This window comes from Hyperolius riggenbachi, chromosome 7, assembly GCF_040937935.1.
Source record: "Hyperolius riggenbachi isolate aHypRig1 chromosome 7, aHypRig1.pri, whole genome shotgun sequence".
NCBI classification, from domain to species: Eukaryota; Metazoa; Chordata; class Amphibia; order Anura; family Hyperoliidae; genus Hyperolius; species Hyperolius riggenbachi.
Window position 1 is genome coordinate 224,165,728 of NC_090652.1, and position 26,268 is coordinate 224,191,995.

The 26,268-nt window shown below is 45.0% G+C and overlaps 1 protein-coding gene across 2 annotated transcripts in view; it reads left to right on the forward strand.

Moving 5' to 3' along the window:
* Positions 1-26,268, forward strand: part of PRMT2 (protein arginine methyltransferase 2) — a 486,423-nt gene that overhangs the window by 27,552 nt on the left and 432,603 nt on the right. The window contains exons 6-9 of one of the 2 annotated variants that reach the window (XR_011022800.1): positions 9,550-9,679; positions 10,045-10,178; positions 18,419-18,590; positions 19,381-19,556. Coding sequence is in view for 1 of the 2 variants with exons in the window: in XM_068245318.1 (XP_068101419.1) it covers positions 9,550-9,679; positions 10,045-10,178; positions 18,419-18,590; positions 19,381-19,413 (469 nt within the window). In the remaining variant the exon portion in view is untranslated. Of the gene's footprint in view, positions 1-9,549; positions 9,680-10,044; positions 10,179-18,418; positions 18,591-19,380; positions 19,755-26,268 lie in introns of those variants that run through there. The other variant, XM_068245318.1, reaches the window with a different exon arrangement.

Here is a 26,268-nt window from a genome sequence, read left to right on the forward strand (position 1 = left end):
TTCTACACATACCCATGCTGGGTGGGAGAAATATCTCTGTAAATGGACAATTGTGTGTAAAAAAATTAAAAAATTGTGATTTACAGAGATATTTCTCCCACCCAGCACGGGTATGTGTAAAAATACACCCCAAAACACATTATACTACTTCTCCTAAGTACGGCGATACCACATGTGTGGCACTTTTTTGCACCCCAACTGCGCTAAGGGGCCCAAAGTCCAATGAGTACCTTTAGAATTTCACAGGTCATTTTGCGAAATTTGGTTTCAAGACTACTCCTCACGGTTTAGGGCCCCTAAAATGCCAGGGCAGTATAGGAACCCCACAAGTGACCCCATTTTAGAAAGAAGACACCCCAAGGTATTCAGTTAGGAGTATGGTGAGTTCATAGAAGATTTTATTTTTTGTCACAAGTTAGCGGAAAATGACACTTTGTGAAAAAAAACAATTAAAATCAATTTCCGCTAACTTGTGACAAAAAAATAAAATCTTCTATGAACTCACCATACTCCTAACTAAATACCTTGGGGTGTCTCCTTTCTAAAATGGGGTCACTTGTGGGGTTCCTATACTGCCCTGGGATTTTAGGGGCCCTAAACCGTGAGGAGTAGTCTTGAAACCAAATGTCGCAAAATGACCTGTGAAATCTTAAAGGTACTCATTGGACTTTGGGCCCCTTAGCGCAGTTAAGGTGCAAAAAAGTGCCACACATGAGGTATCCCCGTACTCAGGAGAAGTAGTATAATTTGTTTTGCGGTGTATTTCTACACATACCCATGCTGGGTGGGAGAAATATCTCTGTAAATGGACAATTGTGTGTAAAAAAATTAAAAAATTGTGATTTACAGAGATATTTCTCCCACCCAGCACGGGTATGTGTAAAAATACACCCCAAAACACATTATACTACTTCTCCTAAGTACGGCGATACCACATGTGTGGCACTTTTTTGCACCCCAACTGCGCTAAGGGGCCCAAAGTCCAATGAGTACCTTTAGGATTTCACAGGTCATTTTGCGAAATTTGGTTTCAAGACTACTCCTCACGGTTTAGGGCCCCTAAAATGCCAGGGCAGTATAGGAACCCCACAAGTGACCCCATTTTAGAAAGAAGACACCCCAAGGTATTCAGTTAGGAGTATGGTGAGTTCATAGAAGATTTTATTTTTTGTCACAAGTTAGCGGAAAATGACACTTTGTGAAAAAAAAACAATTAAAATCAATTTCCGCTAACTTGTGACAAAAAAATAAAATCTTCTATGAACTCACCATACTCCTAAGTAAATACCTTGGGGTGTCTCCTTTCTAAAATGGGGTCACTTGTGGGGTTCCTATACTGCCCTGGGATTTTAGGGGCCCTAAACCGTGAGGAGTAGTCTTGAAACCAAATGTCGCAAAATGACCTGTGAAATCTTAAAGGTACTCATTGGACTTTGGGCCCCTTAGCGCAGTTGGGGTGCAAAAAAGTGCCACACATGAGGTATTCCCGTACTCAGGAGAAGTAGTATAATTTGTTTTGCGGTGTATTTTTACACATACCCATGCTGGGTGGGAGAAATATCTCTGTAAATGGACAATTGTGTGTAAAAAAATTAAAAAATTGTGATTTACAGAGATATTTCTCCCACCCAGCATGGGTATGTGTAAAAATACACCCCAAAACACATTATACTACTTCTCCTGAGTACAGCGATACCTCATGTGTGACACTTTTTTAGCAGCCTAGTTGCGCAAAGGGGCCCAAAGTCCAATGAGCACCTTTAGGCTTTACAGGGGTGCTCACAATTTAGCAACCCCCCCACATGCCAGGACCGTGAACAAAGCCCACAAATGACCCCATTTTGGAAAGAAGACACCCCAAGGTATTCCATGAGGGGCATGGTGAGCTCATAGAAAAAAAAAATTTTGTCATAAGTGAGCGGAAAATGACATTTTGTGAAAAAAAACATACAACAATTTCTGCTAACTTGTGACAAAAAAATAAAATATTCTATGAACTCACCATGCACCTCACGTAATACTTTGGGGTGTCCTCTTTCCAAAATGGCATCATTCGTGGGGTCTGTCCTGGCATTTTAGGGTCTCTGCAATCATTACATGTATGGCCAGTATTAGGAGTTTCTGCTATACTCCTTATTTTGGGCATACGGGTACTGCACTCTGGGCTGAAAGGAAAAATGACAGTCAATCAATCAATCAATGTGGATGAAAAAATATCTGCCAAAAAAATGTGAAAGAAAAGAGGGGAAGGCGTCTGCCAGGACATAGGAGCTGCCACCCAAAAACGTCCACCCACTCAGCTCGTATGCCCTGGCAAAGCCGATTTATCCATTCACACCGATCGATGTGGATGAACAAATCATTGCCAGAGTTCTTTTTTGATACAAAGTGCTTGCCAAAGCATAGGAGCTCCAACACCACCCCTCAGCTCATATGCCTCGGCAAACGTATCTTTTTTACTGCAGAGGAGAAATCTCGTCCTGCAGCGCTGCATGCACCGACTTGTGTGTAATCTGACAGACACACAATGCTTCTGTCAGGATGCACCATCAGTGCTGCAGCTGGTTGGTCGGTCGGTCGGTCCACCTGGAAGGGTAAAGGATGGAAAAAAGAGAGAAAAACACACACAAAAAAAACAAGCAAGCAGCAAAGCAATAACTTCATTAACATCAACTTTTATAAACTTTAATGAACATTTTTAACCCAAACATTAACATTGGGAACCAAACATTAACTTTTTTGCTTACCTGTTTTTTTTATTTGTTTTTTTTTTTCTTACCTTTCTGAGGACAAACCTCTCGTCCCCCATGGGACAATATGCAAAGTGCAAATCGCACAGAGATGTGGCGAAGTACATTATGCACTTTGTCCCAAGTGAAAGGAGAGGTTTCTGGCAGCACTGTGTATTAGGGTCTCTGGAAACCTGATGTCTGGGTTCACACTGCATATTGGCGTATCCGGTGGGTCGCGCGCACCGCATCGCCCCAAACAGACCTTCAGAGAATACCGCTAGAGTAGCATTCGACAGTAATCGCATTCGGCCTAGTAAGTAACTGCGTCGCCGTAGACTAACATGACTTCCGGGCCGACCCAAATTGCCACAGAAGCCACCCAGTAACGTAGGCAGTAGGCATGCACTAGCGTTAAGTCAAGCACTTCCGGCGTAGGGGGGGGACCGCAAAGTGTGACTTTCGCTAGGCAATTTTCCCTAACGCATCACGCCAGTGTGAAATAGCACAGAGACCCTTGTGTGCCTACTGCTATGTTTGGAGTTCCCTACTCTCTAAAAGTGTATCTGCTCATGATACCTCTGGAAACACTCCCCTAGGCATAGACCAGGCTGGTCAGGACACATGGGACAGTAAACAGAGGTGTCACGCCTTGTTCCAGCCCTGCTGCAGACACGACAACGTTTTCTTGGGGTGCGTTGATTTGGGCCACACGGAATGGGAAAGGCGTAGTGCCTTTCATGCAGCCGGCTAACTGCATTTTGGGGTTGGGCCACGGCACCTCCTGGATACAGGAGTTCCATAACGATGTCTTCCTGGAATTTAAGGAACGCTCCAGTTCTCCCAGCCTTACTGTAGAGAACAAAGCTGTTGTAAATACCCAATTGAATTAGATAAACAGACACTTTTTTATACCAGCGTCTGGTTTTGCGGGAAACTAAATAGGGCCCTAACATCTGGTCATTGAAGTCCAGCCCTCCCATGTAAGCATTATAGTCGTGGACGGCGAGAGGTTTTTCAGTGACCTCAGTTGCCCGTTGAATTTGGACTGTCGTGTCTGTGTGAATGGTGGACAGAAGGTAAACGTCCCTCTTGTCCTTCCATTTCACCGCGAGCAGGTCATCTGTACACAAGGCAGCCCTCTCCCCCCGTGCAAGCCGGGTACTAACGAGCCGTTGGGGGAAGCCCCGGCGACTAGGCCGCACGGTGCCACAGCAGCGGATCCCTTCTATCTTTAAATGCTGATAGAGGGCCACACTTGTGTAGAAGTTGTCCACATAAAGATGGTACCCCTCCTGGAACAAAGGTGACACCAAGTCCCACACAATCTTGCCACTGCTCCCCAGGTAGTCAGGGCATCCGACCGGCTCCAATTTTGAGTCTTTTCCCTCATAGACCCTAAAACCATAAGTATAGCCTGTGGCCCTTTCACAGAGCTTATACAGTTTCACCCCATACCGGGCGCGCTTGCTTGGGATGTACTGTTTGATGCCAAGGCGCCCGGTAAAATGTATGAGGGACTCGTCTACACAAATGTGCTGTTCAGGGGTATAAGCATCTGCAAATTTTGATGACATGTGGTCTATGAGGGGCCGAATTTTGTGGAGCCGGTCATAAGCAGGGTGGTCACTCCGATGACAGGTTGTGTTGTCATTGAAGTGCAGGAAGCGCAGGATCATCTCAAACCGTGTCCTGGACATGATAGCAGAGAACATGGGCAGGTGATATATTGGGCGCGTAGACCAATAAGACCGCAATACATTCAATTTGACTAGACCCATGTTAAGGAGAAGGCCCAAAAAAGTTTTAAGTTCGGAAACTTGGAGTGGTTTCCACCGGTAAGCCTGGGAATAGTACTTATTCGGGTTGTCGGTGATGTATTGTGTGGCATAACGGTTGGTCTCAGCCACAATTAAGTCGTAGAGATCCTCGGTGAAGAACAGATGAAAAAAGTCTAGGGCCGTTACTAGATTATCTGTCTCCACCTGGACTCCAGACTGGGCGGTGAAAGGGGGCAGTACGGGTGCGGCGGAACCAGGGGATTGCCAATTGGGATTTGCCAGCACCTCTGGAAGACTATGGGTAGTACGGGCCCGTTTTCTTGGTGGCTGCGACTCGGGTCTTAATACACGTGCCACCGAACCAGTTTCAACTTCCCTTCTGGTGCTCACCACTTCACCAGGGTCTACGGAAGTACTGGTGCCAGGTCCAGGAGATGCTGCGCTGCTGGTGTATGCCTCACCATGAAACCTCAGACCAGCGCTAGCACCACTCTGCTGCCCTTGAGGCAGATCCTGCGCCACCTGCGGTCCAGTGACATGGGGTGTGGTACGCCTGGCTCTAGCCGGGACCTCAACCTCGTTATCGCTATCGGTCAGCGAGCCACTGCTGTCCACAGGTTCGTTCTCTGACCCAGAAGATTCGTCGGATGAGATGTCCCAATCGTCCTCATCCGACTGGGCCATGTACCTGAGAACCTCATCATCGGAATACCCCTTTCTTGCCATGGTGGGCTGCTAAATTTAGGGGGTATTCCTCTGAGACTACCCAGGAAAAAGAGCACCTACCTAGCAAAAGGGAGTACTTGCGGAGCAGAAAGCTGTGGTCACTGAGTTTTGGAAAAAAAAAATCAAAACTGATCTTTACAGTGCCACAGCTATTGTACAGTGTTTTTTGCAGTGATCAGAAAAAAAATTCTGTCACTGCGGTGGGGCAGGCTGAACGCAAGTGCAGGCGAACGATCAGGCCTGATCGGCAAACACTGCGTTTTTAGTGGATCCTAATGACCCCAATATAGATCTGTGTGCGATCAGTAATGATCACTTACAGATACTATATAGTACCAATGCTGATTAGCGACAGTGATGACGCTAATCAGCGACTAATTAGTGACTGTGGTGCGGTGGGCTGAGCGCTAACTGACACTAACACAGGGGCCTAGCTAACTGGCCTAACTGTTAACACTAGTGATACTAAAAACACTATTTTTAGATCACTAGGATAGTGACCGGGGGGGGGGGGGGGGATCAGGGGGCAATCAGACAGCAATGGGGGCAATCAGAAACAATCACAGACAATCAGAGGACAATCAAGGCAATTACAACACAATTAGAGCCAATAAGAGTGATTAGAGGGCAATCACAGCCAGTCAGCGCAATCAAAGCCAATCGCGGGGCAATCGAAGCCAATCACAATACAATCGAAAACCAATCACGGGACAATCGAAGCCAATCACGGGACAATCGAAGCCAATCACGGGACAATCGAAGCCAATCACGGGACAATTGAAGCCAATCACAGCACAATCGAAGCCAATCACGGGACAATCGAAGCCAATCACGGGACAATCGAAGCCAATCACGGGACAATCGAAGCCAATCACGGGACAATCGAAGCCAATCACGGGACAATCGAAGCCAATCACGGGACAATCGAAGCCAATCACAGCACAATCGAAGCCAATCACGGCACAATCGAAGCCAATCACGGGACAATCGAAGCCAATCACGGGACAATCGAAGCCAATCACGGGACAATCGAAGCCAATCACGGGACAATCGAAGCCAATCACGGGACAATCGAAGCCAATCACGGGACAATCGAAGCCAATCACGGGACAATTGAAGCCAATCACGGGACAATCGAAGCCAATCACGGGACAATCGAAGCCAATCACGGGACAATCGAAGCCAATCACGGGACAATCGAAGCCAATCACGGGACAATCGAAGCCAATCACGGGACAATCGAAGCCAATCACGGGACAATCGAAGCCAATCACGGGACAATCGAAGCCAATCACGGGACAATCGAAGCCAATCACAGCACAATCGAAGCCAATCACAGGACAATCTAAGTCAGTCACAGGGCAATTGAGACAATTGGAGCCAATCAAAGCACAATCAAGCGTTACAGACAGGAGATTAGATATACACAATGGCAGGGGGGTGATCTAGGGCAGGGTGGAGTGATCAGAGGGAGATATAAGGGCAGGGGGGAGGGTGATCAGGAGCCTGCAGTGACAGGTGGTGACGGGGTGATTGATAGGTAATTACAGAGGAGAAAATAAGCAAGCAATGCACTGGCGGGGGGTCTGTGGGCGATCTGAGGGTTCGGGTGGGTGATTGGGTGCCCGCAAGGGGCAGATTAGGGTCTAATCTGATGGGTAGCAGTGACAGGGGGTGACGGGGTGATTGATAGGTGATCAGAAGGTAATTACAGGGTAGAATATATGCAAGCAATGCACTGGCAAGTTGATCAGAGGGGGTCTCAGGGCAATCTGAGGGGGTGGGCGGGTGATTGGGTGCCCAAAAGGGGCAGATTAGGGACTGATCTGATGGGTAGCAGTGACAGGTAGTGACAGGGGGTGATTGATGGGTGATTGATGGGTGATCAGTAGGTGTTTAGAGGAGAGAAAAGATGTAAACAATGCACTTGGTAGGTGTTATGAGGGTGGGCCTGTGGGCGATCTGAGCGTGTGGGTGGGTGATCAGATGCCCGCAAAGGGCAGGTTAGGGTCTAATCTGATGGGTGGCAGTGACAGGTGATGACAGGGGGTGATCGATGGGTGATTGACAGGTGATTGACAGGTGATTACAGAGAATAGCTGTATACAGTACAGGGGGGGGGGGAGGTCTGGGGGGGGGTCTGGGGAGGATCTGAGGGTGTGGGGGGGTGATCAGGCGCCCCCAGGGGGAAGTTTAGGACCTGATCTAAAAGATAGCGTTGACAGTTAGTGACAGGGGGTGATTGATAGGTGATTAGGGGGGTGATTGGGTGCAAACAGTGCTGTCAGGGGGTGGGCAGGGGGGGGGGTCTGATGGGTGCTGTGGGCGATTAGTGTGCAGGGGGGGCAGGATCAGTGTGCTGGCATTTGGACTCACAGTGCTGCCTTCCTCTCTGGTGGTCGATCGAGCGCTGTGACCACCAGGGAGGAGGCAGCGTGTATAATACGCTTTGTTTACCTAACAAAGCGTATTATACACTTTCAATTGGCCATTTCAAAAAGTTGCAACCCGCCGGCGCTGCTGATTGGCCGGCGGGTTGACGTCACATGTGGGCGGAGCCTAATGCCGGCGATGCGCGCGCAATCCGCGCGCGCGATCGCCCGCAATCCCCTCCCCCAGGACCCGACGCCATTCTGCGTTACGTGGTCCTGGGGCTGCCACTTTGCCGCCGCCAATATGAAGTAGGCGGTCGGCAAGTGGTTAAAGAACCGCCAGGAGGGTTAACCACTTTACCCCCAGCGGTTCGGATTTTTCCGTCCCTTTTACCACCCTGGTAATATCAAGGGACGGAGAAATCCGCACCTGACGCCGCTCCCGCTGCTGTCCGTGCTCCCGCTCGCTCGTCCGCGTGCGCTCGTGCATGCTGCCGCCCACTCGCCCGGAGATCAATGAACGGGAAAAACCTTTCCTGTTCGTTGATCTCTGCTCCCCGCAATGATCAGCTGCTTCTACGAGAAGCAGCGATCATTGTGAGAAAGAAACTGTTTCCCAGCCTCCTAACCCTTCTTGCAAGCGTACTTCCTGTACGCTTGCAGGTCGCATAAACAAAAAGTTACTGTGGCCATCTTGTGGCCAAATAGTTAAACTACACCCTAAAGCATTTTTCATATACAAATAGATTACTTTTTCACTAAAAATTAACTCATTACCTCCTACACTCCCCAATTATTTTTTTTTTAGTAATTAAAAAAACAAACAAAATTACATTTAAAAAAAAAATACATAAATAGTTACCTTAGGGACTTAACTTTTTAAATATTTATGTCAAGAGGGTATAACACTGTAACTTTATAAACTATGGGCTTGTAATTAGGGATGGACGCAAAACTGTAAAAAATGCACCTTTATTTGCAAATAAAATATTGTTGCCAAACCTTGTGATAGGGACATAATTTAAACGGTTTTATAACCGGGACAAACGGGCAAATACATTTCATGGGTTTTAATTACAGTAGCATGCATTATTTAAAAACTGTAAAGGCCGAAAACTGAAAAATAAAAAAAAAAAATTCCCAAATTTTTTACTATTTTTTCCATTAAAACACATTTAGAATAAAATAATTCTTGGCATAATGTCCCACCTAAAGAAAGCCTAATTGGTGGCGAAAAGAACAAGATATAGTTCATTTCATTTTGATAAGTAATTATAAAGTTATAGATGAATGAATGGAAGGAGCGCTGAAAGGTGAAAATTGCTCTGGTGCTCAAGGGGTAAAACCCCTCAGTTGTGAAGTGGTTAAAAGTCTGACTTGTGTAACTGAATGTTACATGATGTAATCTTACCTGGGGCTTCCTCCGTCACCACCCTGTGCCCTCGCCGCAGCTCTGCTTCCTGCCGGTGGCCCCTCTCCAGTGCAAGATGCCGACCTCAGAGGGTAAGGTATCCACTGTGCCTGCGCGAGAGCCACTCACGGTGGTGATGTCATCTGAAGTGCACTATGCAGGCACAGTACACTCCAGATGACGTCAGTGCGACCGCGAGCTGCTCATGCGCCGGCGTAGTGGATGCCGGACCTGCTGAGGTCGGCATCTTGCACTGGAGGGGGTCACAGGGCCACCGGCAGGAAGTAGAGCTTTGCGGCAAGAGCACAGGACAGCTTACGGGCTGGAGGGAAGCCTTGGGTAAGTCGTTTTTTTTGTTTTTTTTTTTTTAATATCTCCTCGGACATTCCCTTTAAACGTTTTTCTGCAAAGCGTGAAATGCATTGTGTTTAAGAACCTTTTCAATCTTTTTTTTGTTGAAGTGAAAATGCCCACAAGTATTCCTCACATTCTGTATTACCAGATCTGATTGTGTATTTCTGTATCTGCAGGCCTATGGCAGTACACGAGTTCCTTTCAAAGCCAAAGCCGGACTATGTGCTAAACCCAGAGGACTGTTTGTCTGCACCGTGCACCTTACTTAACATAGATATGAAAACCCTGACAGTTGAAGAGTTAGAGGTGAGTATTAATTTTACTTCTTAGGCTGGGAGCACATTTGTCTGTGCGTAAAACCATACGTTTTCTGCCTTGTGTGTTTCTGTGGCTTATGTTTTTTTTTTTTTATCTCTTTTTTATAATGGAGCCAAAAACAGTATCATATTTATTTAGTAAAAAAAAGCTGTTTCCCCGCATAAGAAAGCATTGTATGCAATTCATACAGTATGCAGGAAGATCCAACATGGTGCTTGCCCATAGACTTCCATCATGTGTGATTTTGCGTGCGTTTTGCGCACTTGCAGGAACGCACGCAATTCAAACTAGTGTGCTCCCAGCCTTACAATCAGCTTGCCTTCTGTGGTGACATTCTTAAAATCTCCCTTTAGAGAATGAGCGGCTCTTTTGTATTCCACGTGGAGCGTGATGGCGTCTTCCATGGTTTCACTGCTTGGTTTAGCGTTCAGTTCGAGAACATTGAGGAGCAGGGGCATGTAGAGCTGAATACTGGTCCTTTTAATCCGTAAGTAACATAAAACGTGATTATTCAAAAGTTCCTGAGACAAAAACGTGTCATATCAATTGGAATTGTTGTAACAGTAAATGTCCTTCTGGCCATACTGAAAGCTGTACAATCTTATTTCTATGACTAAAGTGAAATCTGTCATTACATATACAGTCAGGTTCATAAATATTGGGACATTGACACAATTCTAACATTTTTGGCTCTATACACAGCCACAATGGATTTGAAATGAAGCGAACATGATGTGCTCTAACTGCCGACTGTCAGCTTTAATTTGAGGGTATTTACATCCAAATCAGGTGAACGGTGTAGGAATTGCAACAGTTTGCACATGTTCCTCTCACCAGGGCTGTGGAGTCGGAGCAATTTTGGGTGCCTGGAGTCTGAGTCGGGCAAAAATGCACCGACTCGGACTCCTAATGAACTTAAACTGTAATTAAAATAGAAAGTATGATAAAATGTTCTATTTCTCAGATAATAGTCATCATAAATAATTTATATATACAGTAATAGCGGTGCTTAGTCCTCAAAAATGAAATAAACCAATCAAAAAATAGTTACCTGTGCTGCTTCAATAAAGCAGTCCCCGTATTTTTAAAGTCAGATATACATATGGGATTGTGATTGTATATATGATGTGTACACAGGAATCTCTTATATATACTAAATAACATCTATGCTGTAAGAAAAATCCTGATGTGTAGCCGTGTCACTAATAGAGATGGTCAATGAGATGCAAATAATTCTGCGTTGATGCTGGTTTATGCAAATGTATGCACTCCCTTTGCTCATGAAATCAAATAATTTGATATGTTAAAATTTGGTTTGGTGACTACGAATTAAAGGGTACCTGAGATGGATGAAAAGAAACGTGTTATACATACCTGGTGCTTCTTCCAGCCCCCTTCAGCCAATCAGTCCCTCGCTGTCCTCCTCCGCCATCTGGATCTTCTGCTATGAGTCCTGGTAAATCTGCCACTGCTGTCCGGCCACGTGCCGCTTCCACAGCCAGGAGCGATCTGCACCTGCGCAATAGTGCTGCGCAGGTGTAGTACACTCCCAGCGGCCGAGTGTGTGCATGCGCACTACGCCCGACTGGCTCAAGTACCTGGACCTATAGCAGAAGATCCAGGTGGCGGAGGAGGACAGCAAGGGACTGATTAGCCTGAAGGGGGCTGGAGGAAGCCCAAGGTATGTATAAAACTTTAATTTAATCTGTCTCAGGTTTACTTTAAATTACATAGTAGTACTATACTCTGCATGTGTACTCCCCACAGAGCTGCAGGGAATCCACTGAGAATGTTGTGCACATTGAACACAGAGGTGTTGTCTATCACCCATAAACCTGGTTCAGATTGTGCATGAAGAATGTGGAATAGAGGAAGAAACCCCTCATTCTCCTGCAGAGCACCTGCACACTGAGGGGTCTGATAGATGTTCTTTGTTCCTGTCTGTACCTTCTACAAGTACTCTTACCAAGGACTAGTTTTAGTCTATGACTAAAGGGAATAAATATGGCAGTCTCCATATCCTTCTCACTTCAGTTGTCTTTTAAAATTCCTAAGCGTTGGCAGTTAAGAGATGAATTTCATGTTACATACTTTCAATCAACAAGATTGTAATATGCAAATTAGAGGAGTCAAGATTCGGTGGAATCCTAAACTGAGGAGTCTGAGTCTGGATTTTTGTACTGACTCCACAGCCCTGCCTCCCACTTTTTAAAGGACAACCGATGTGAAATGAGATAAACGTGTGTATGTACAGTGCCAAGCACACAAATAACTATGCTATGTACCTTTTTTTTTTTTTTTTCTTTGTCTGCCTGAAAGAGTAAAACATCAGGTATGCAAGTGACAGTTTCTGCCCGGGTCAGACTATGGTGTAACCCTCACTGATAAGTAATTACATCCATAAAACACTTTTCTGTCAGTAAATTGCTTCTGAGAGCAAGAAAAGAGATAAGGGTAAATAATTCATAGATTGGAGCTCTGGCATGCTTCTATGAATGTGTTATTGAGCAGAGAAATGAAATAGTAAAAACTTAAAAACTAGATGCAAATATGAGGGCCCGTTGAAACTGCAAAACGCGGACGGCCACGCATGCGGACCACAACGCGTACGAACACACGCCATCCGCGTTTGTATGCGTTGCGTGGCTGATCCCATCACTGAAAAGTGAATGGGACAGCCGCGCGTTTTTGCTAAATCTGCGTGCAGCATGTGTTCCCGGACCGCATGCAGTGTGAACATCAGACAGTGCACTCTATGCACTGTCTGATGTCGTGCGTGTCGGCCTCCTGCACGCGTTTCCAAAACGCGGCTGGAAACGCGTGCAGTCTGAACGGGCCCTAAAATAAAACCGTGGGATATCTAAATAGTCATTTTAGGAGACTAAAGATGGATACAATTGTTTCTCATCAGTTTATTTTCACCTCGGATGTCTTTTTAAGGGACCAGAAGTAATGGGACAGAATAATAATCATAAATCAAACTTTCACTTTTTAATACTTAGTTACAACTCCTTTACAGTCAATTAGAGCCTGAAGTCTGGAATGGATAGACATCACCAGACGCTGGGTTTCCTCCCTGGTGTTGCTCTGCCAAGTATCTGCTGCAACTGGCGTCAGCTCCTGCTTGTTCTTGGGGCATTTTCCCTTCAGTTTTGTCTTCAGCAAGTGAAATGCATGCCCAATCGGATTCAGGTCAGGCGATTGACTTGGCCATTGTATAACACCCCACTTCTTTCCCTTCAAAAACTCTGGTTGCTTTTGCAGTATGCTTTGGGCCATTGTCGATCTGCACTGTGAAGCGCCATTCAACGAGTTCTGAAGCATTTGGCTTAATATGAGCAGATAATATTGCCCAAAAGACTTCTGAATTCATCCTGCTGCTTTTGTCAAAGTCAACAATCAAGAGAAGACTTCACCAGAGTGAATACAGAGGGTTCACCACAAGATGTAAACCATTGGTGAGCCTCAAAAACAGGAAGGCGAGATTAGAGTTTGCCAAACGACATCTAAAAAGCCTTTACCGTTTTGGAACAACATCCTATGGACAGATGTGACCAAGATCAACTTGAACCAGAGTGATGGGAAGAGACAAGTATGGAGAAGGAAAAGAATTGCTCATGATCCTTGGCATACCACCTCATCACTGAAGCATGGTGGTGGTAGTGCCATGGCGTAGGCATGTATGGCTGCCAATGGAACTGGCTCTCTTGTGTTTATTGATATGGCTGCTGATAAAAGCAGCAGGATGAATTCAGAAGTCTTTCGGGCAAGCTTATCTGCTCGTATTCAGCCAAATGCTTCAGAACTCATTGGACTGTGCTTCACAGTGCAGCTGGACAGTGACCCAAAGTACACTGCAAAAGCAACCAAAGAGTTTTTGAAGGAAAAGAAGTGGAATGTTATGCACTGGCCAAGTCCATCACCTGACCTGAATCCGATTGAGCATGCATTTTACTTGCTGAAGACAAAACTGAAGGGAATATGCCCAAGAACAGGAACTGAAGACAGTTGCGGTAGAGGCCTGACGGAGCATTACTAGGGATGAAACCCAGCATCTGATGATGTCTGTGTTCCAAACTTCAGGCTGTTATTTTCTGCAAAGGATTTGCAACCAAGTATTACAAAGTGAAAGTTTGATTTATGATCGTTATTCTGTTCCATTACTTTTGGTCCCTTAAAGTGAACCTAAAGCCGGTTAAAAATAATGAGATTAACTCACCTGGGGCTTCCCTCAGCCCCCTGCAGCCGATCGGTGCCCTCGCAGCTCTGGTCCAATGCTTCTGGACCCGCCGGCAACGACTTCAGGTTTGGCCGTCACCGGCCGACAGGCATGGGAACGCGAGTGATTCTTCGCGTTCCCAGCCTGTATATCGCCCTCCTGGCCGCAATAGCAGCATAAGGGGCGATATACAGGCTGGGAACGCAAACAATCACTCGCGTTGCCATGCCTGTCGGCCGGTGACGGCGAAACCGGAAGTCGTCGCCGGCGGGTCCAGAAGCATTGGACCGGAGCTGCGAGGGCACCGATCGGCTGCAGGGGGCTGAGGGAAGCCCCAGGTGAGTTAATCTCATTTTTTAACAAGTGGGAGGCACATATACAAACTGTTGTAATTCCTACACCGTTCACCTGAATTGGATGTAAATACCCTCAAATTAAAGCTGACAGTCGGCAGTTAAAGCACATTCTGTTCGTTTTATTTCAAATCCATTGTGGTTGTGTATAGAGCCAAAAATGTTAGAATTGTGTCGATGTCCCAATATTTATGGACCTGACTGTAGTTCTTATATGAAAATGACTGCAGATCTGTCTTAGGGTATTTCCTCTGACGCCAAACCACAGCTTCTGTAGCTCTGGAAAGTGCAGGTCAGAGAATGTCTCTTCTAGATAAACTATTACCCTATGCTAGCTTTTAAACAGGGTCACACGTGTCTGTCTTGGAATATGTTTTCTTATGCAGAAAACATGCACAAACTGAGAACTCATGTTAATTGATGGGCTAGTTTACACTTAGGTTATCTGCGTGCAGAAAAAAAAACCTGCGGCTTAATTTTGCACACCATGTGCGGATTCTCTACTTGTTATATAAGCTGCTGTAAAAAAAAGTGCCTTTTTTTGTAAAATGCACAAGGTATGTGGAGAAACACAGAAAACTGGCATACATTATTATTATTATTATTATTCCTGCCATTATGTCATTTCATTAAAGGGAAGGTTCAGGGAGGGTGGAGAAAAAAATAAAAATCAATTTCCACTTACCTGGGGCTTCCTCCAGCCCGTGGCAGGCAGGAGGTGCCCTCGCCGCCGCTCCGCAGGCTCCCGGTGGCCGACCCGACCTGGCCAGGCCGGCTGCCAGGTCGGGCTCTTCTGCGCTCCAAGTCCTGGTACTTCTGCGTCCCACGCCGGCGCTCTGACGTCATCGGACATCCGCCGGGCTGTACTGCGCATGCGCAGTAGTTCTGCGCATGCGCAGTACAGCCCGGCGGACGTCCGATGACGTCAGCGCGCCGGCGTGGGACGCAGAAGTACCAGGACTTGGAGCGCAGAAGAGCCCGACCTGGCAGCCGGCCTGGCCAGGTCGGGTCGGCCACCGGGAGCCTGCGGAGCGGCGGCGAGGGCACCTCCTGCCTGCCACGGGCTGGAGGAAGCCCCAGGTAAGTGGAAATTGGTTTTTATTTTTTCTCCACCCTCCCTGAACCTTTCCTTTAAACAGTTTACTTCTCCCACCAACCAACTGCTCTATCCAGTTTCTGGAAGGCTCCAGGGCCAGCACTCCTATGCATCTGTGTCTCTTCTAGAAGCCGGTCTTTATGGAGTGATTATTTATTTTTTTAACTTGCCCCAAGTGCCAGATCTGTGCACAAACTACCATGTAAATAGATACACACACAGGACTGCATAGGACATAGGATTGCATCTATCTATCTATCTATCTAACTGGTGGACAGTGGGAGGAATGCCTTATGGAAACATTGTGGTGTGGTGCAAAATTACTTTTAAGAAGACAGCAATGGCACCTCCCATGTTTCTCTTCTCTTGTTTAATGATTTCTTTAACACATTTAACATTTCTTTGACTATTCCGAAACAAAACTTGCATGAAATGTTCATCTTAAAGCTTAAAGGGACCCTGAGCAGACCATTACCATGACAATCTGCACTTACCTGGAGCTTCCTCCTCCAGCCCCCAGTAGCCTATGAGGTTCCTTGGCATCCCCTCCATGGTCCCGCTGGCAGCTCCATTAGCCTGGCGAAGTCATGCGCAGCCCGTCCGTGCATCTGGCTTGATCACGCATCTGTTACCGTAAGCATCCTGCACATGCCCACGGTTCAGTCTTTCGAGATTGATCGAGCCAGGCGCAGGGACGGGCCATGCATGCGTAGTTGCACACAACTTCACCCAAAGCCGCCAGTGCGACCACGGAGGGACCTCGTGAGCCGGAGGAAGTCCCAAGTAAGTGCAGATTTTTATTTTAAGGGTCTGCTCAGGGTTCCTTAAACTTTTAAAGACAACTGGCCACAATTTTAAAGAGGCACTCCAGTGAAAATAATGTAGTAAAAAAGTGCTTCATTTTTACAATAATTATGTATAAATGATTTAATCAGTGTTTGCTCATTGTAAAACCCTTTCTCTCCCTGATTTACATTCTGACATTTATCACATGGTGACATTTTTACTGCTGGAAGGTGATGTCACTGGACAGAGATGCTGCTTTTTTGGCAGTTGGAAACAGCTGTTATTACCCACAATGCAACAAGGCTCCCACAGTGTGATGTCAGGACCTCAGAACTGTGAGGCGCTGACATCACACTTTGGGAGGGGTTTCACCACAAAATCACCCATACAGAGCCCCCTGATGATCAGCTTGAGAAAAGGAAAAGCTTTCCCATGGGAAAGGGGGTACCAGCTACTTATTGGGATTAAGTTAAATTCTTGGTTATAGTTTCTCTTTAACTTTAGTTCTTCTTCCATGATTGCTAATAAATATACAATATAAAATATATGCAGTATAAGGCAGGGCTGTGGAGTCGGAGTCGTGGAGTCGGAGTCGTGGAGTCTGGCAATTTTGGGTGCCTGGAGTCGGGAAAAAATGCTCCGACTCCGACTCCTAATGAATTTGTAACTGTAATTAAAATAGAAAATATGATAATGTTCTATTTCTCAGATAATAGTCATGAAAAATAATGTATATATAGTAATAGCTGTGCTTAGTCCACAAAAATGAAATAAACCAATCAAAATTAGTTACTTGTGCTGCTTCAATAAAGCAGTCCCCGTATTTTTAAGGTCAGATATACATATCTGATTGTGACTGTATATATGATGTGTACACCGGAATCTCTTATATATACTAAATAACATCTATGCTGTAAGAATAAAGCCTGATGTGTAGCTGTGTCACTAATAGAGATGGTCAACAAGATGGAAATAATTCTGCATTGATGCTGATTTATGCAAATGTATGCACTCCCTTTGCTGATGAAATCAAATAATTTGATATGTTGTTAAAATTTGGTTTGGTCACTACAAATTAAAGGGTAACTGAGACGGATGAAAAGTAAAGTTTTATACATACCTGGGGCTTCCTCCTGCCCCCTTCAGGCTAATCAGTCCATCGCTGTCCTCCACCACCCGGATCTTCTGCTATGAGTCCTGGTAATTCAGCCAGTCAGAGCTGTCCGGCCGCATGCCGCTCCCACAGCCAGGAACATTCTGCACCTGCGCAATAGTGCTGCACAGGTGTAGTATGCTCCTGGCGGCGGAGTGTGTGCATGCGCACTACGCCTGACTGGCTCAAGTACCTGGACTCAAAGCAGAGGATCCAGGTGGCGGATGAGGACAACGAGGGACTGATTATCCTGAAGGCGGCTGGAGGAAGCCCCAGGTATGTATAAAACTTTAATTTCATCTGTCTCAGGTTTACTTTGTTACACAGTAGTACTATACTCTACATATGCACTCCCCACAGAGCTGCAGGGAATCCACTGAGAATGCTGTGCACATTGAACACAGAGGTGTTGTCTGTTTACAATCTCCTCATTCCCCTGCAGAGTACCTGCACATCATTCTTACATGTACCCACACTTACATTGCCTAGGGCCTGATAGATGTTCTTTGTTCCGGTTTGTACCTTTTACAAGTACTCTTACCAAGGACTAGTTTTAGTCTAAAGGGAATAAATATAGTAGTCTACATATCCTTCTCACTTCAGTTGTTTTGTAAAATTCCTAAGCGTTGGCAGTTAAGAGACGAATTTCATGTTACATACTTTTAATCAACAAAATTGTAATATGCAAATTAGAGGAGTCGGAGTCGTGGAGTCGGAGGAATCCTAAACTGAGGAGTCGGAGTCGGTGGATTTTTGGACCGACTCCACAGCCCTGGTATAAGGCAGCAGTGAATATACTCATACTGATGGTTTATATGTTATTCTATCTTAACTACGTACACAAACTATGGTGACTGGATTGTGTACTGGATAGACACCACCTTTGACCACCAGGAGAACAGGGTTTGAATCATGGCTACAGCCAGTTACCTACCCAGCAAGGAGTCTGTGGGTAACACTCCCTAACCCTCCTGGATAGACTATTGAGTGCACTCTTAGTGGCTGCAGCTCTCAAGTGCTGGAGTTGGACAGGAGAAAATCACTATGCAAATAACATTAGAAAATCTTTACTGTTCCTCTTCGATTGACTGATTTACTATAAGTATTCTTCCTGTTTAAGGGCAACACATTGGAAGCATACGCTCTTCATGCTGGATGAGCCTCTACAGGTGCATAAAGGAGACAAGATTCAAGGCTCTACTGTGTTTCTCAGAAATCCATGTTGGAGACGTCACTTATCTGTCAGACTTGGGTGGACTGTCACTAAGGAATCTGCACCAGCAGCACACAGTGTGAGTACACAGCCTGCTGGGGTTTGGGAAGGTAGAAAAAAGGACAGGAGGAAAACCGGTACACCAGTCTGGTGTAGTACTGTGAGTAATAGTGGACTTTTTTTCACATATTAGAGCCATTATACTCACAAAAATAAGTTGCAACATAAGCAGCCACTGAGATTGCGTGTGGGGAAGTACCGTCCCCACTCGGCCTTGTCGACTGGTGGTCACAGCTCCATTAAAAGGTCCACTTTAACAGTAGTGACTCTAATTTAGGGGTGAATCGTCCGCAGAAAAGGTGAGGTGGCGCCCGATGAGTTTGCACAGTTTGGGTATGTTCTATATACTAAGATGCAGTATTCTCAAAGGTTAAAAGTAAATGGTCCTACCTTAAAGGGTGCCCGGGATAGCTGCTGCTTTTAATAGGCACAGTATTCGACCTGAAGAAGCGGTTCTCACCGCGAAACGCGTTGTCAGTTAAGTGCCCAATAAAATACCTATTTTTAAAAGTATAACAGAGAGGACTATTTACTTTTAACCTTTGAGAATACTGCATCTTAGTGTATAGAACACATCCAAACTGTGCAAACTCATCGGGCGCCTCCTCACCTTTTCTGCGTACACAGTCTGCTGATTCTTTGATGAAAGTATCTGAAGAGAGAACTACATTGCAGATACTATCTGGATTCTCATGTTTCCTCTACAGAAGGAAGGTGACCCGTTTCGACACACAGCTCTCCTTTCAGATATGTCTATTAATGAGGGAAACATTACTTTAATAGTGTTTAACCCTGTTTTTGTTTTGCAGGTTGGCTGCAAAATATTTCCAATATGGAGATGAAGGTTATTTCCATGAGAGATGCTGAAGCTACTTTTATATGAAACCATACCTGTTGACTGCCATGAGGACTCTGCTCACTTACCATTACTCTATCACCTGGCACAATACAATCTGCTGCTCTCCAACTTGTACACGTTGCTTGCGTAAGGCAAACCTGAACTGTAGAAATTTAATTTAAGTAGCAATATTTTTAAAAATACTATATATTTAAATGTCTAAAATAGCTTTATCAGTTAGCAGAACGTTCTTGTAAAATATTGCTTTGATATAGTAGCTGGGTAGGAAAGAGAGGATCAGTATGAGCCTATAATACACACTTATTACGATTGGTCAATCACTAACCAATGTCAGCACTTCCTTTTAGTGTGAGAGCTTACCTGCACAAATATCTGTTCATAGTATTAAAAAGCCATTATACTGTATGGTGGTGAAATGAGGCAGTTATCGACCAGTCAAAATTGACAATTTCTAATGGTCATAAAGAGACACTTAAACCTATCAAAAAAAACCAAAAGTTTTACTCTCTTGGGGCTTCTACCAGCCCCCTGCAGCTGTCCCGTGTCCTCGCAGTCACTCACGGATCCTCCTGTTCCCTTGCCGCCAGCTACATTCACTACGTAGACAGGCCTGGCCACTTGTAGCCTTCTACGCATTCCCGCTGCAATAGCATCCTGCGCAGGGCGCTATTGCGGATGGGAACACTGAGACCAGGCGCCGTAAGCCTGTCGGATGAAAATGAAAGTAGCTGGCGATGGGGGACAGGAGGAGCCGATCATGACTGCGAAGGCACGGAACAGCTGCAGGTGGCTGGTAGAACCCCAGGTGCATAAAACTATTTTTTATTTTTTTTTAAATAGGCTGAAGGATCCCTTTAAGGCTTCCTACCTCCTGTACATTTACCTGCTGCTTCCAGAGCAACTGAAGCAGCCCAATTACGGCCAACACAAGGAAGAGTAGGCACAGTCTATGGTTGCTGGAAAAGATGCACATATTGTAAAGCTTATCACACTGGAGAAACGAACCGTAAGGTTATGTTAAATATAATTTTTGATACAACACGGTCAGCACTTTTAAAGTGTACCAGAGCGCATGTACCTAAAAATATTTATACATACCTGGGGCTTCTGCCAGCCCCATCTGCTCTGATCACTCACACGCTGCGGTCCTCAGCTCCAGTACCGGGTCCCGCAGTTCCGTCAGTTGGAGCCAGTCTGGCATAAGAGAAGTGCGCCCTCTATGTATCTCTCCAGCACCTGCTGGAGAGATACGCAAAGAGCGTACTTTTCCTGCGTAGACTGGCTGCGACTGATGGAAGTGCGGGGACCCGGTAATGGCGCTGCAGAACATTGAGGGCAGTGGCGTGGGAGTGATCCGAGCAGATTGGGCTGGCAGAAGCCCCAGGTATGTATAAATCTTTTTAGGTATGTGAGCTTTGGTTTCCTTTAAGCTGTAAAGTACTAAGGGGTCAATTCATAAAAGGCTGTATGAATAAAATATCTGGTCGGGAAAATAGCACACAAAAGTATAAAATACCAAATGCGGTAATTTATAAAAAAAATTCACAGATGTGAATGTGGTAAATTACAGAAGCCTATTTACAAAAACAGCAGAAGAGTGGAGTGTCTGTGTTTACAAGCTGGTCTGTTCAGTGAGGGAAGTAAGAGGCATCCCAAAATCCCTTTAGATGTACATGTTTTGTTATACTGCCTCTGCTTGCCCTGAATCTGTCTATTAGTTTTTCTTAACATTTTATGTAATTGCCATAGCTTAGATTAACTAACAAGAAACTTTACACATGCCATGCTTAAGTTTTTTTTTTTTTTGTTCTAGCTCCTACATATTTTTAAACAAGTACCCAAGAGGTTAAAAAGACACAGCCTAAGGTTATCAGGGGATGCCTGTTTTGTACGGATCTTGATCTGCTGCCGTCTGGGGGGGGGGGGGGGGGGGGGGGTTAATAGCTTATCCTGATGTAGAGGCTGAGGGTCTTGTCTTCTGCAACTGTAGATGATGGAATCTGATAAGGGCTGTTTCTATTGGCTCCCTTCTCCTGTCAGTCACAGCTGCCTCTGCTTGAGTCACGCTTCCAGCACAGTCTTCCTGGACAGATACCACATTCTTTTCACCACTTCAAAAGCAGATGGTATTGCTTCAAGACCTTACCACTTGTTGTAAGCTTTATGAATTTAAATTTACTGACATGTTTAGCGCACAAGTCGGTAATTCCAGCTTTTCATGCGCTAACAGCTCTTATAAATTTACATTCTCTTAGGTGCTTGGTAAAGTCAGCTGTTGAAACGACCCATAAGTGAGAGTTAAAGCACACCTGAACTTAGAGGGAGATGGAGGCTGCCATATTTATTTCCTTTTAAACCATATCAGTTGCCTGGCAGTCCTGCTGACCTTTTACAGCATTACTAGTGTCTAAATGACACATGTAGCTAATTCAGTCAAACATCTGATCTGCATTCTTGTTCAGGGTCTATGGCTCTAAAGAGTATTAGAGACAGAGGCGCTCAGCAATCTGTATTGTTTAAAAGGAAAAATGTCAGCCTCCATAGCCCTCCGACATGCACAATACAACATACATGATATTTACAATTGCAAAAAAAAAAAAAAAGCAAAGCGCAACTCCAACACGTTGATTTAACCACTTCAGGATTTCTGCTATACTTATCTACGCCCCTGCAGGGGAGTAGATAAGCATACTGTTTGTTTACAGACGCCACTCACAATTGCCACATGTCGCCCGTCCGCAATCATCGCAAACCTGTCCCTCCGTGATCAGGGAATGGATAACAGCTGTTTACATCCCCGAGTCTCCTATTACTTACAGCTTCCTGCAGCGTTGATGAGAAAAAAATCCGACGAAAACATTGGTTCCCTGTTTGATTTACTCAACCCGGAGCACACAGTCTAGCACCATCTTGTGGCCAAAAGGTAAAAATACATCCAAATGCACTGAACACTAATCCATAGGAGAATTATAGAGTTGTGTTTTTATTTTTAACCCCTTCCTCCCTTACACCATAGATACCAAAACAAAACACTTAAAAAATAAAAACATTTTATTTTTAAACTACAATGGCTGAAACCTGAGAATGGTGTTTTTTTTTTCTACTTCTTCCTTGCAAAATACATATAAATAAAATAATGGTTAACAAAAAGTACTGCCCAGAGAAAGCCTAGTTTTTCCCACAAAAAAAAATATATAGATCATGTGAGTGTGATAAGTAGCAATAAAGTTATTGGCGAATGAAATTGCTCTGGTCCTGAAGGCGGAAAAACCTGTGATCCTGAAGTGGTCAAAATAGAACATTCGTTTTTTTTGCCAAATGCATGTGAGGAGAATCTCATCGTAAAACGCAGCACAACATCGGCAGGGTAAAAAAAAAAAAAGGTGTTCTCAGGAAGACATAAGGCTCAGCTCCACCCTCATGTACATGTCTGTTTTGACTACCATGATATGCTAATGATTCTGAGTTCTTGCAGATTTTATGGTAATGTAGGCAGCTTGAAAATGGACCAATTAAATGCAGTAGCTTCTGCATTTGATTGGTCTAGTTCTAAGCTGCATCAATTAACATAAGTGTGCATTACATCAAAATTATTAGCATCTCTTTGAAAATCCTGAATCGGGGCAATTCTAACTTATCCATACATGCATCGGGCTGTGGAGTTGGAGGAATCCTAAACTGAGGAGTCAGAGGATTTTTGTACTGACTCCTTTAATTTGCATATTGTTGTTGATTGAAGGGGGCTTTTAGGACCATTGTAGTCCCTTACACACTCCAATGAGTTCTGGGTCTCCATGAGCTTGCTGGTTAGTCTGTACCTCTCGGTTTACAAACCCTACTCCATAGAGCCAAATTAATCCATGCCATGCACTGATGAGGATCAAACAATCCGAAACAGTCTGTATGCATGTTGGATTATTATGGCTCTGTACAATTTAACAAGCTGACACATCATTGCATTCCAGCGGTTCTGGAGGTGTGTTTAGCTTCTAAGGGTACAATGGTTAATTTGCATACATTCAGCAGTGGTGCTCTGGGAGACATCTCGAGCTCACTCCAACCTGAAATATCGCAAATTCTTTCTGTTTTAGGAAAGCAAATTTTTGTTTTGATTGAAAGTATGTAACATAAAAGGCATTTCATCACTGCCAAAGCTAAGGAATTTTAGAGCTATGTTAAGATGGCATCTGCTTTAGGGAACAAAAAGCTCCTGGCCACGAAGTTGACACACTACCCTGTCAGCCATCCTGGCTTGTCATTGCCAACGTGAATGCCCCAGTATGTTGCCTGTATTTTTTTTTTAACAGGTAAATTTTTATTTATTTTTCATTTTTAGTACAACAGTACAACATAACATCTGGGTAAAACAATCAACACATACCCAGCAACAACCGGTTATACGTAGGTCAGGACCCTTAAGGTGCAGAGGAGGAAAGAAAGTGAGAAGTAGAAGAGAAGAAAGAAAGAAGGAGCCATCTTAACCTCCCTGGCGGTAAGCCCGAGCTGAGCTCCGGGCAGCGCTATGGGCTGGATCGAGTGTGCCTGACGTCCATGTCGCCATGGCGACAGGAGAAGCCAAACAAGGGAACGCGTTATATACGCGTTCCCCTGTTTGCTATTGTTGCAGGCGGCGATCGGACTAGAGGGCCACATGCGCTCTCTAGTGGTGTTTCATGTAGCTACCACTCTGGTAGCTTTACATGAAACAAAAATTATTTTTTTTTAAAAAAAACGTTTTTTTTCACTATTTGAAAAAAAAAAATTAACCGCCAGGAAGGTTAACTATACTGGTTTACAGTGCATCATTTGGAGAGAGAGAAAGACGTTAGAAGAATCTAGTTAGTATTATGTCGCATGTGTCATTTTATGACATTACTTATACGTAGTGTTTGTACAAATCATTTTAACCCAGGCAGAGGTAATATCACAGTAATTATGCACATACAAAATGGTTATATTTCAGTGGAATAAGAATACAGTATATTTGTTTCAACCAGGAGTATCTAAACATCTACCTGGAGATTCCGGCAATGCTTATCGCACCATCTGAACCAAATGTTATCGAATTTTTTTGGGCAGTTTCTGCTTTTGTATGTCATCTTACATAAGGGTAACATAGAGTTAATAGAAGAGATCCATTCAGCCTTGGAGGGTATTGCTGGTTGGTTCCAGTGTTTCAGGATTATTTTCCTAGCTACATGGCATAGTGTGAAAATCATGGCCTGTTTATATTTATTGTAGCTGCTCTTATCAAAAATTCCTAGCATTACCAGTTTCATGTCAAGGTTGATTGGTAAATGTAACACTCCCCTGATAGTTTTTTCCACCTGTTTCCAGAATCTTTCCAGTTTTGAGCATGTCCAGAACATGTGTAAATAAGTTCCTACTTGTACTCCGCATCTTGTACAGATATTGGAGTGAGCGTTATTAATTTTGTGCAATCTACTTGGGGTGAAGTATACTCTGTGCAGGTATTTTAATTGTATTAGTCTATCCCTGGATGAGATCAAAATCCCAGCTCCCCTACCCACTACCTCCTCCATATGTTGCCTGTATTATCACCCGAGCCCCATATCAGCCGGGTTCCAGCGTGTAGCCATGCCACCTTGCAGAAAAAGGCCTGAACCTGTTCTATATCTGATATGGAAAAGGTCAGGGCCATATTCTGTAAGGGGGCAGATCTTTGCACCAGAACCCAGCAAATACAAGGTTCCAGTGAATCTTATTAAACAGACAATGTGTTGGCACACTCTAACTTTTAAAGAGAACCTGTAACAAAAAAAGTTCCCCTGGAGGGATACTCGCCTCGGGAGGGGGAAGCCTCAGGATCCCTCTGAGGCTTCCCCTTCCCCTGTAGCTGCATGCAGTCCAGTGCTGCCTCCCCCGAAGTGTCCCGGAATCCTCCTCGACGAACATAAGCGCTGATTTATTTACCTTTCCTGGCTCCAGTGGGGTCACTGTTGCAGCTCTCCGCATGGAGATAGGCGAAAATAGCCGATCTTTGTCGGGTCCGCTCTACCGTGCAGGAAACTTGCCTGTATAGTAGAGCGGCCCAACAGCGAAGAACGGCTATTTCTGCCTATCTCTGAGCAGAGAGCAGATACTGCTCCTGCGCTGGAGCCGGGAAGGTTATTGCCTTGTAAATATTTACATCGCCGCCGCAAGACCGAGGGAAGCCTCAATAGGATCTGGAGGCTTCCCCCACCCGAGGCAAGTACCCCCCAGGGTAGGCTTTTTTCGTTACAGGTTTTCTTTTCCATGTACACCGGAGATGAATTTTAACTAAACTTAGGCTATACTGTAGCTGCAGAGTAGCTGTTAAATAGAAATCAAAACTAGTCCGTGGTAGTACTTGTAGAGGGTACAGATAGGAACAAAGAACATCTATCAGGCCCAGGGCTATCTAACTATGGGTACATCTAAGAGTTATGTGCAGGAGAATGAGGGGATTCTTCATTCATAATCTGAACCAGGTTTATGGGAGATAAACACCCCTGCGACCAGTGCTTATGTACTATGGTGTAACTTAATTTGTAGTCCCTAAACCCAATATTAACCTCCTGAGCGTTATGCCCGACACTGTGTCAGGCATACCACTCCATAGAATTACAAGTCCCCCACAAACATTCTAAAAGATTGAATGTCCCTTACAAGCTTTAGCTAGCACTAGGCTAGCTAGTATAAGTAGCTGGCACCCTCTTTTCGCTGCCGATCCCCCGATCCAGCCACTTAATACATTACCCCACCTGGCTCCAGCGATCGGCGCAGCCTCCCCTGCTCAGCTCCGGTCTCTATGGGGAGGATCAGGTCTGCGCATGACGTCATGTATGATCTTCCA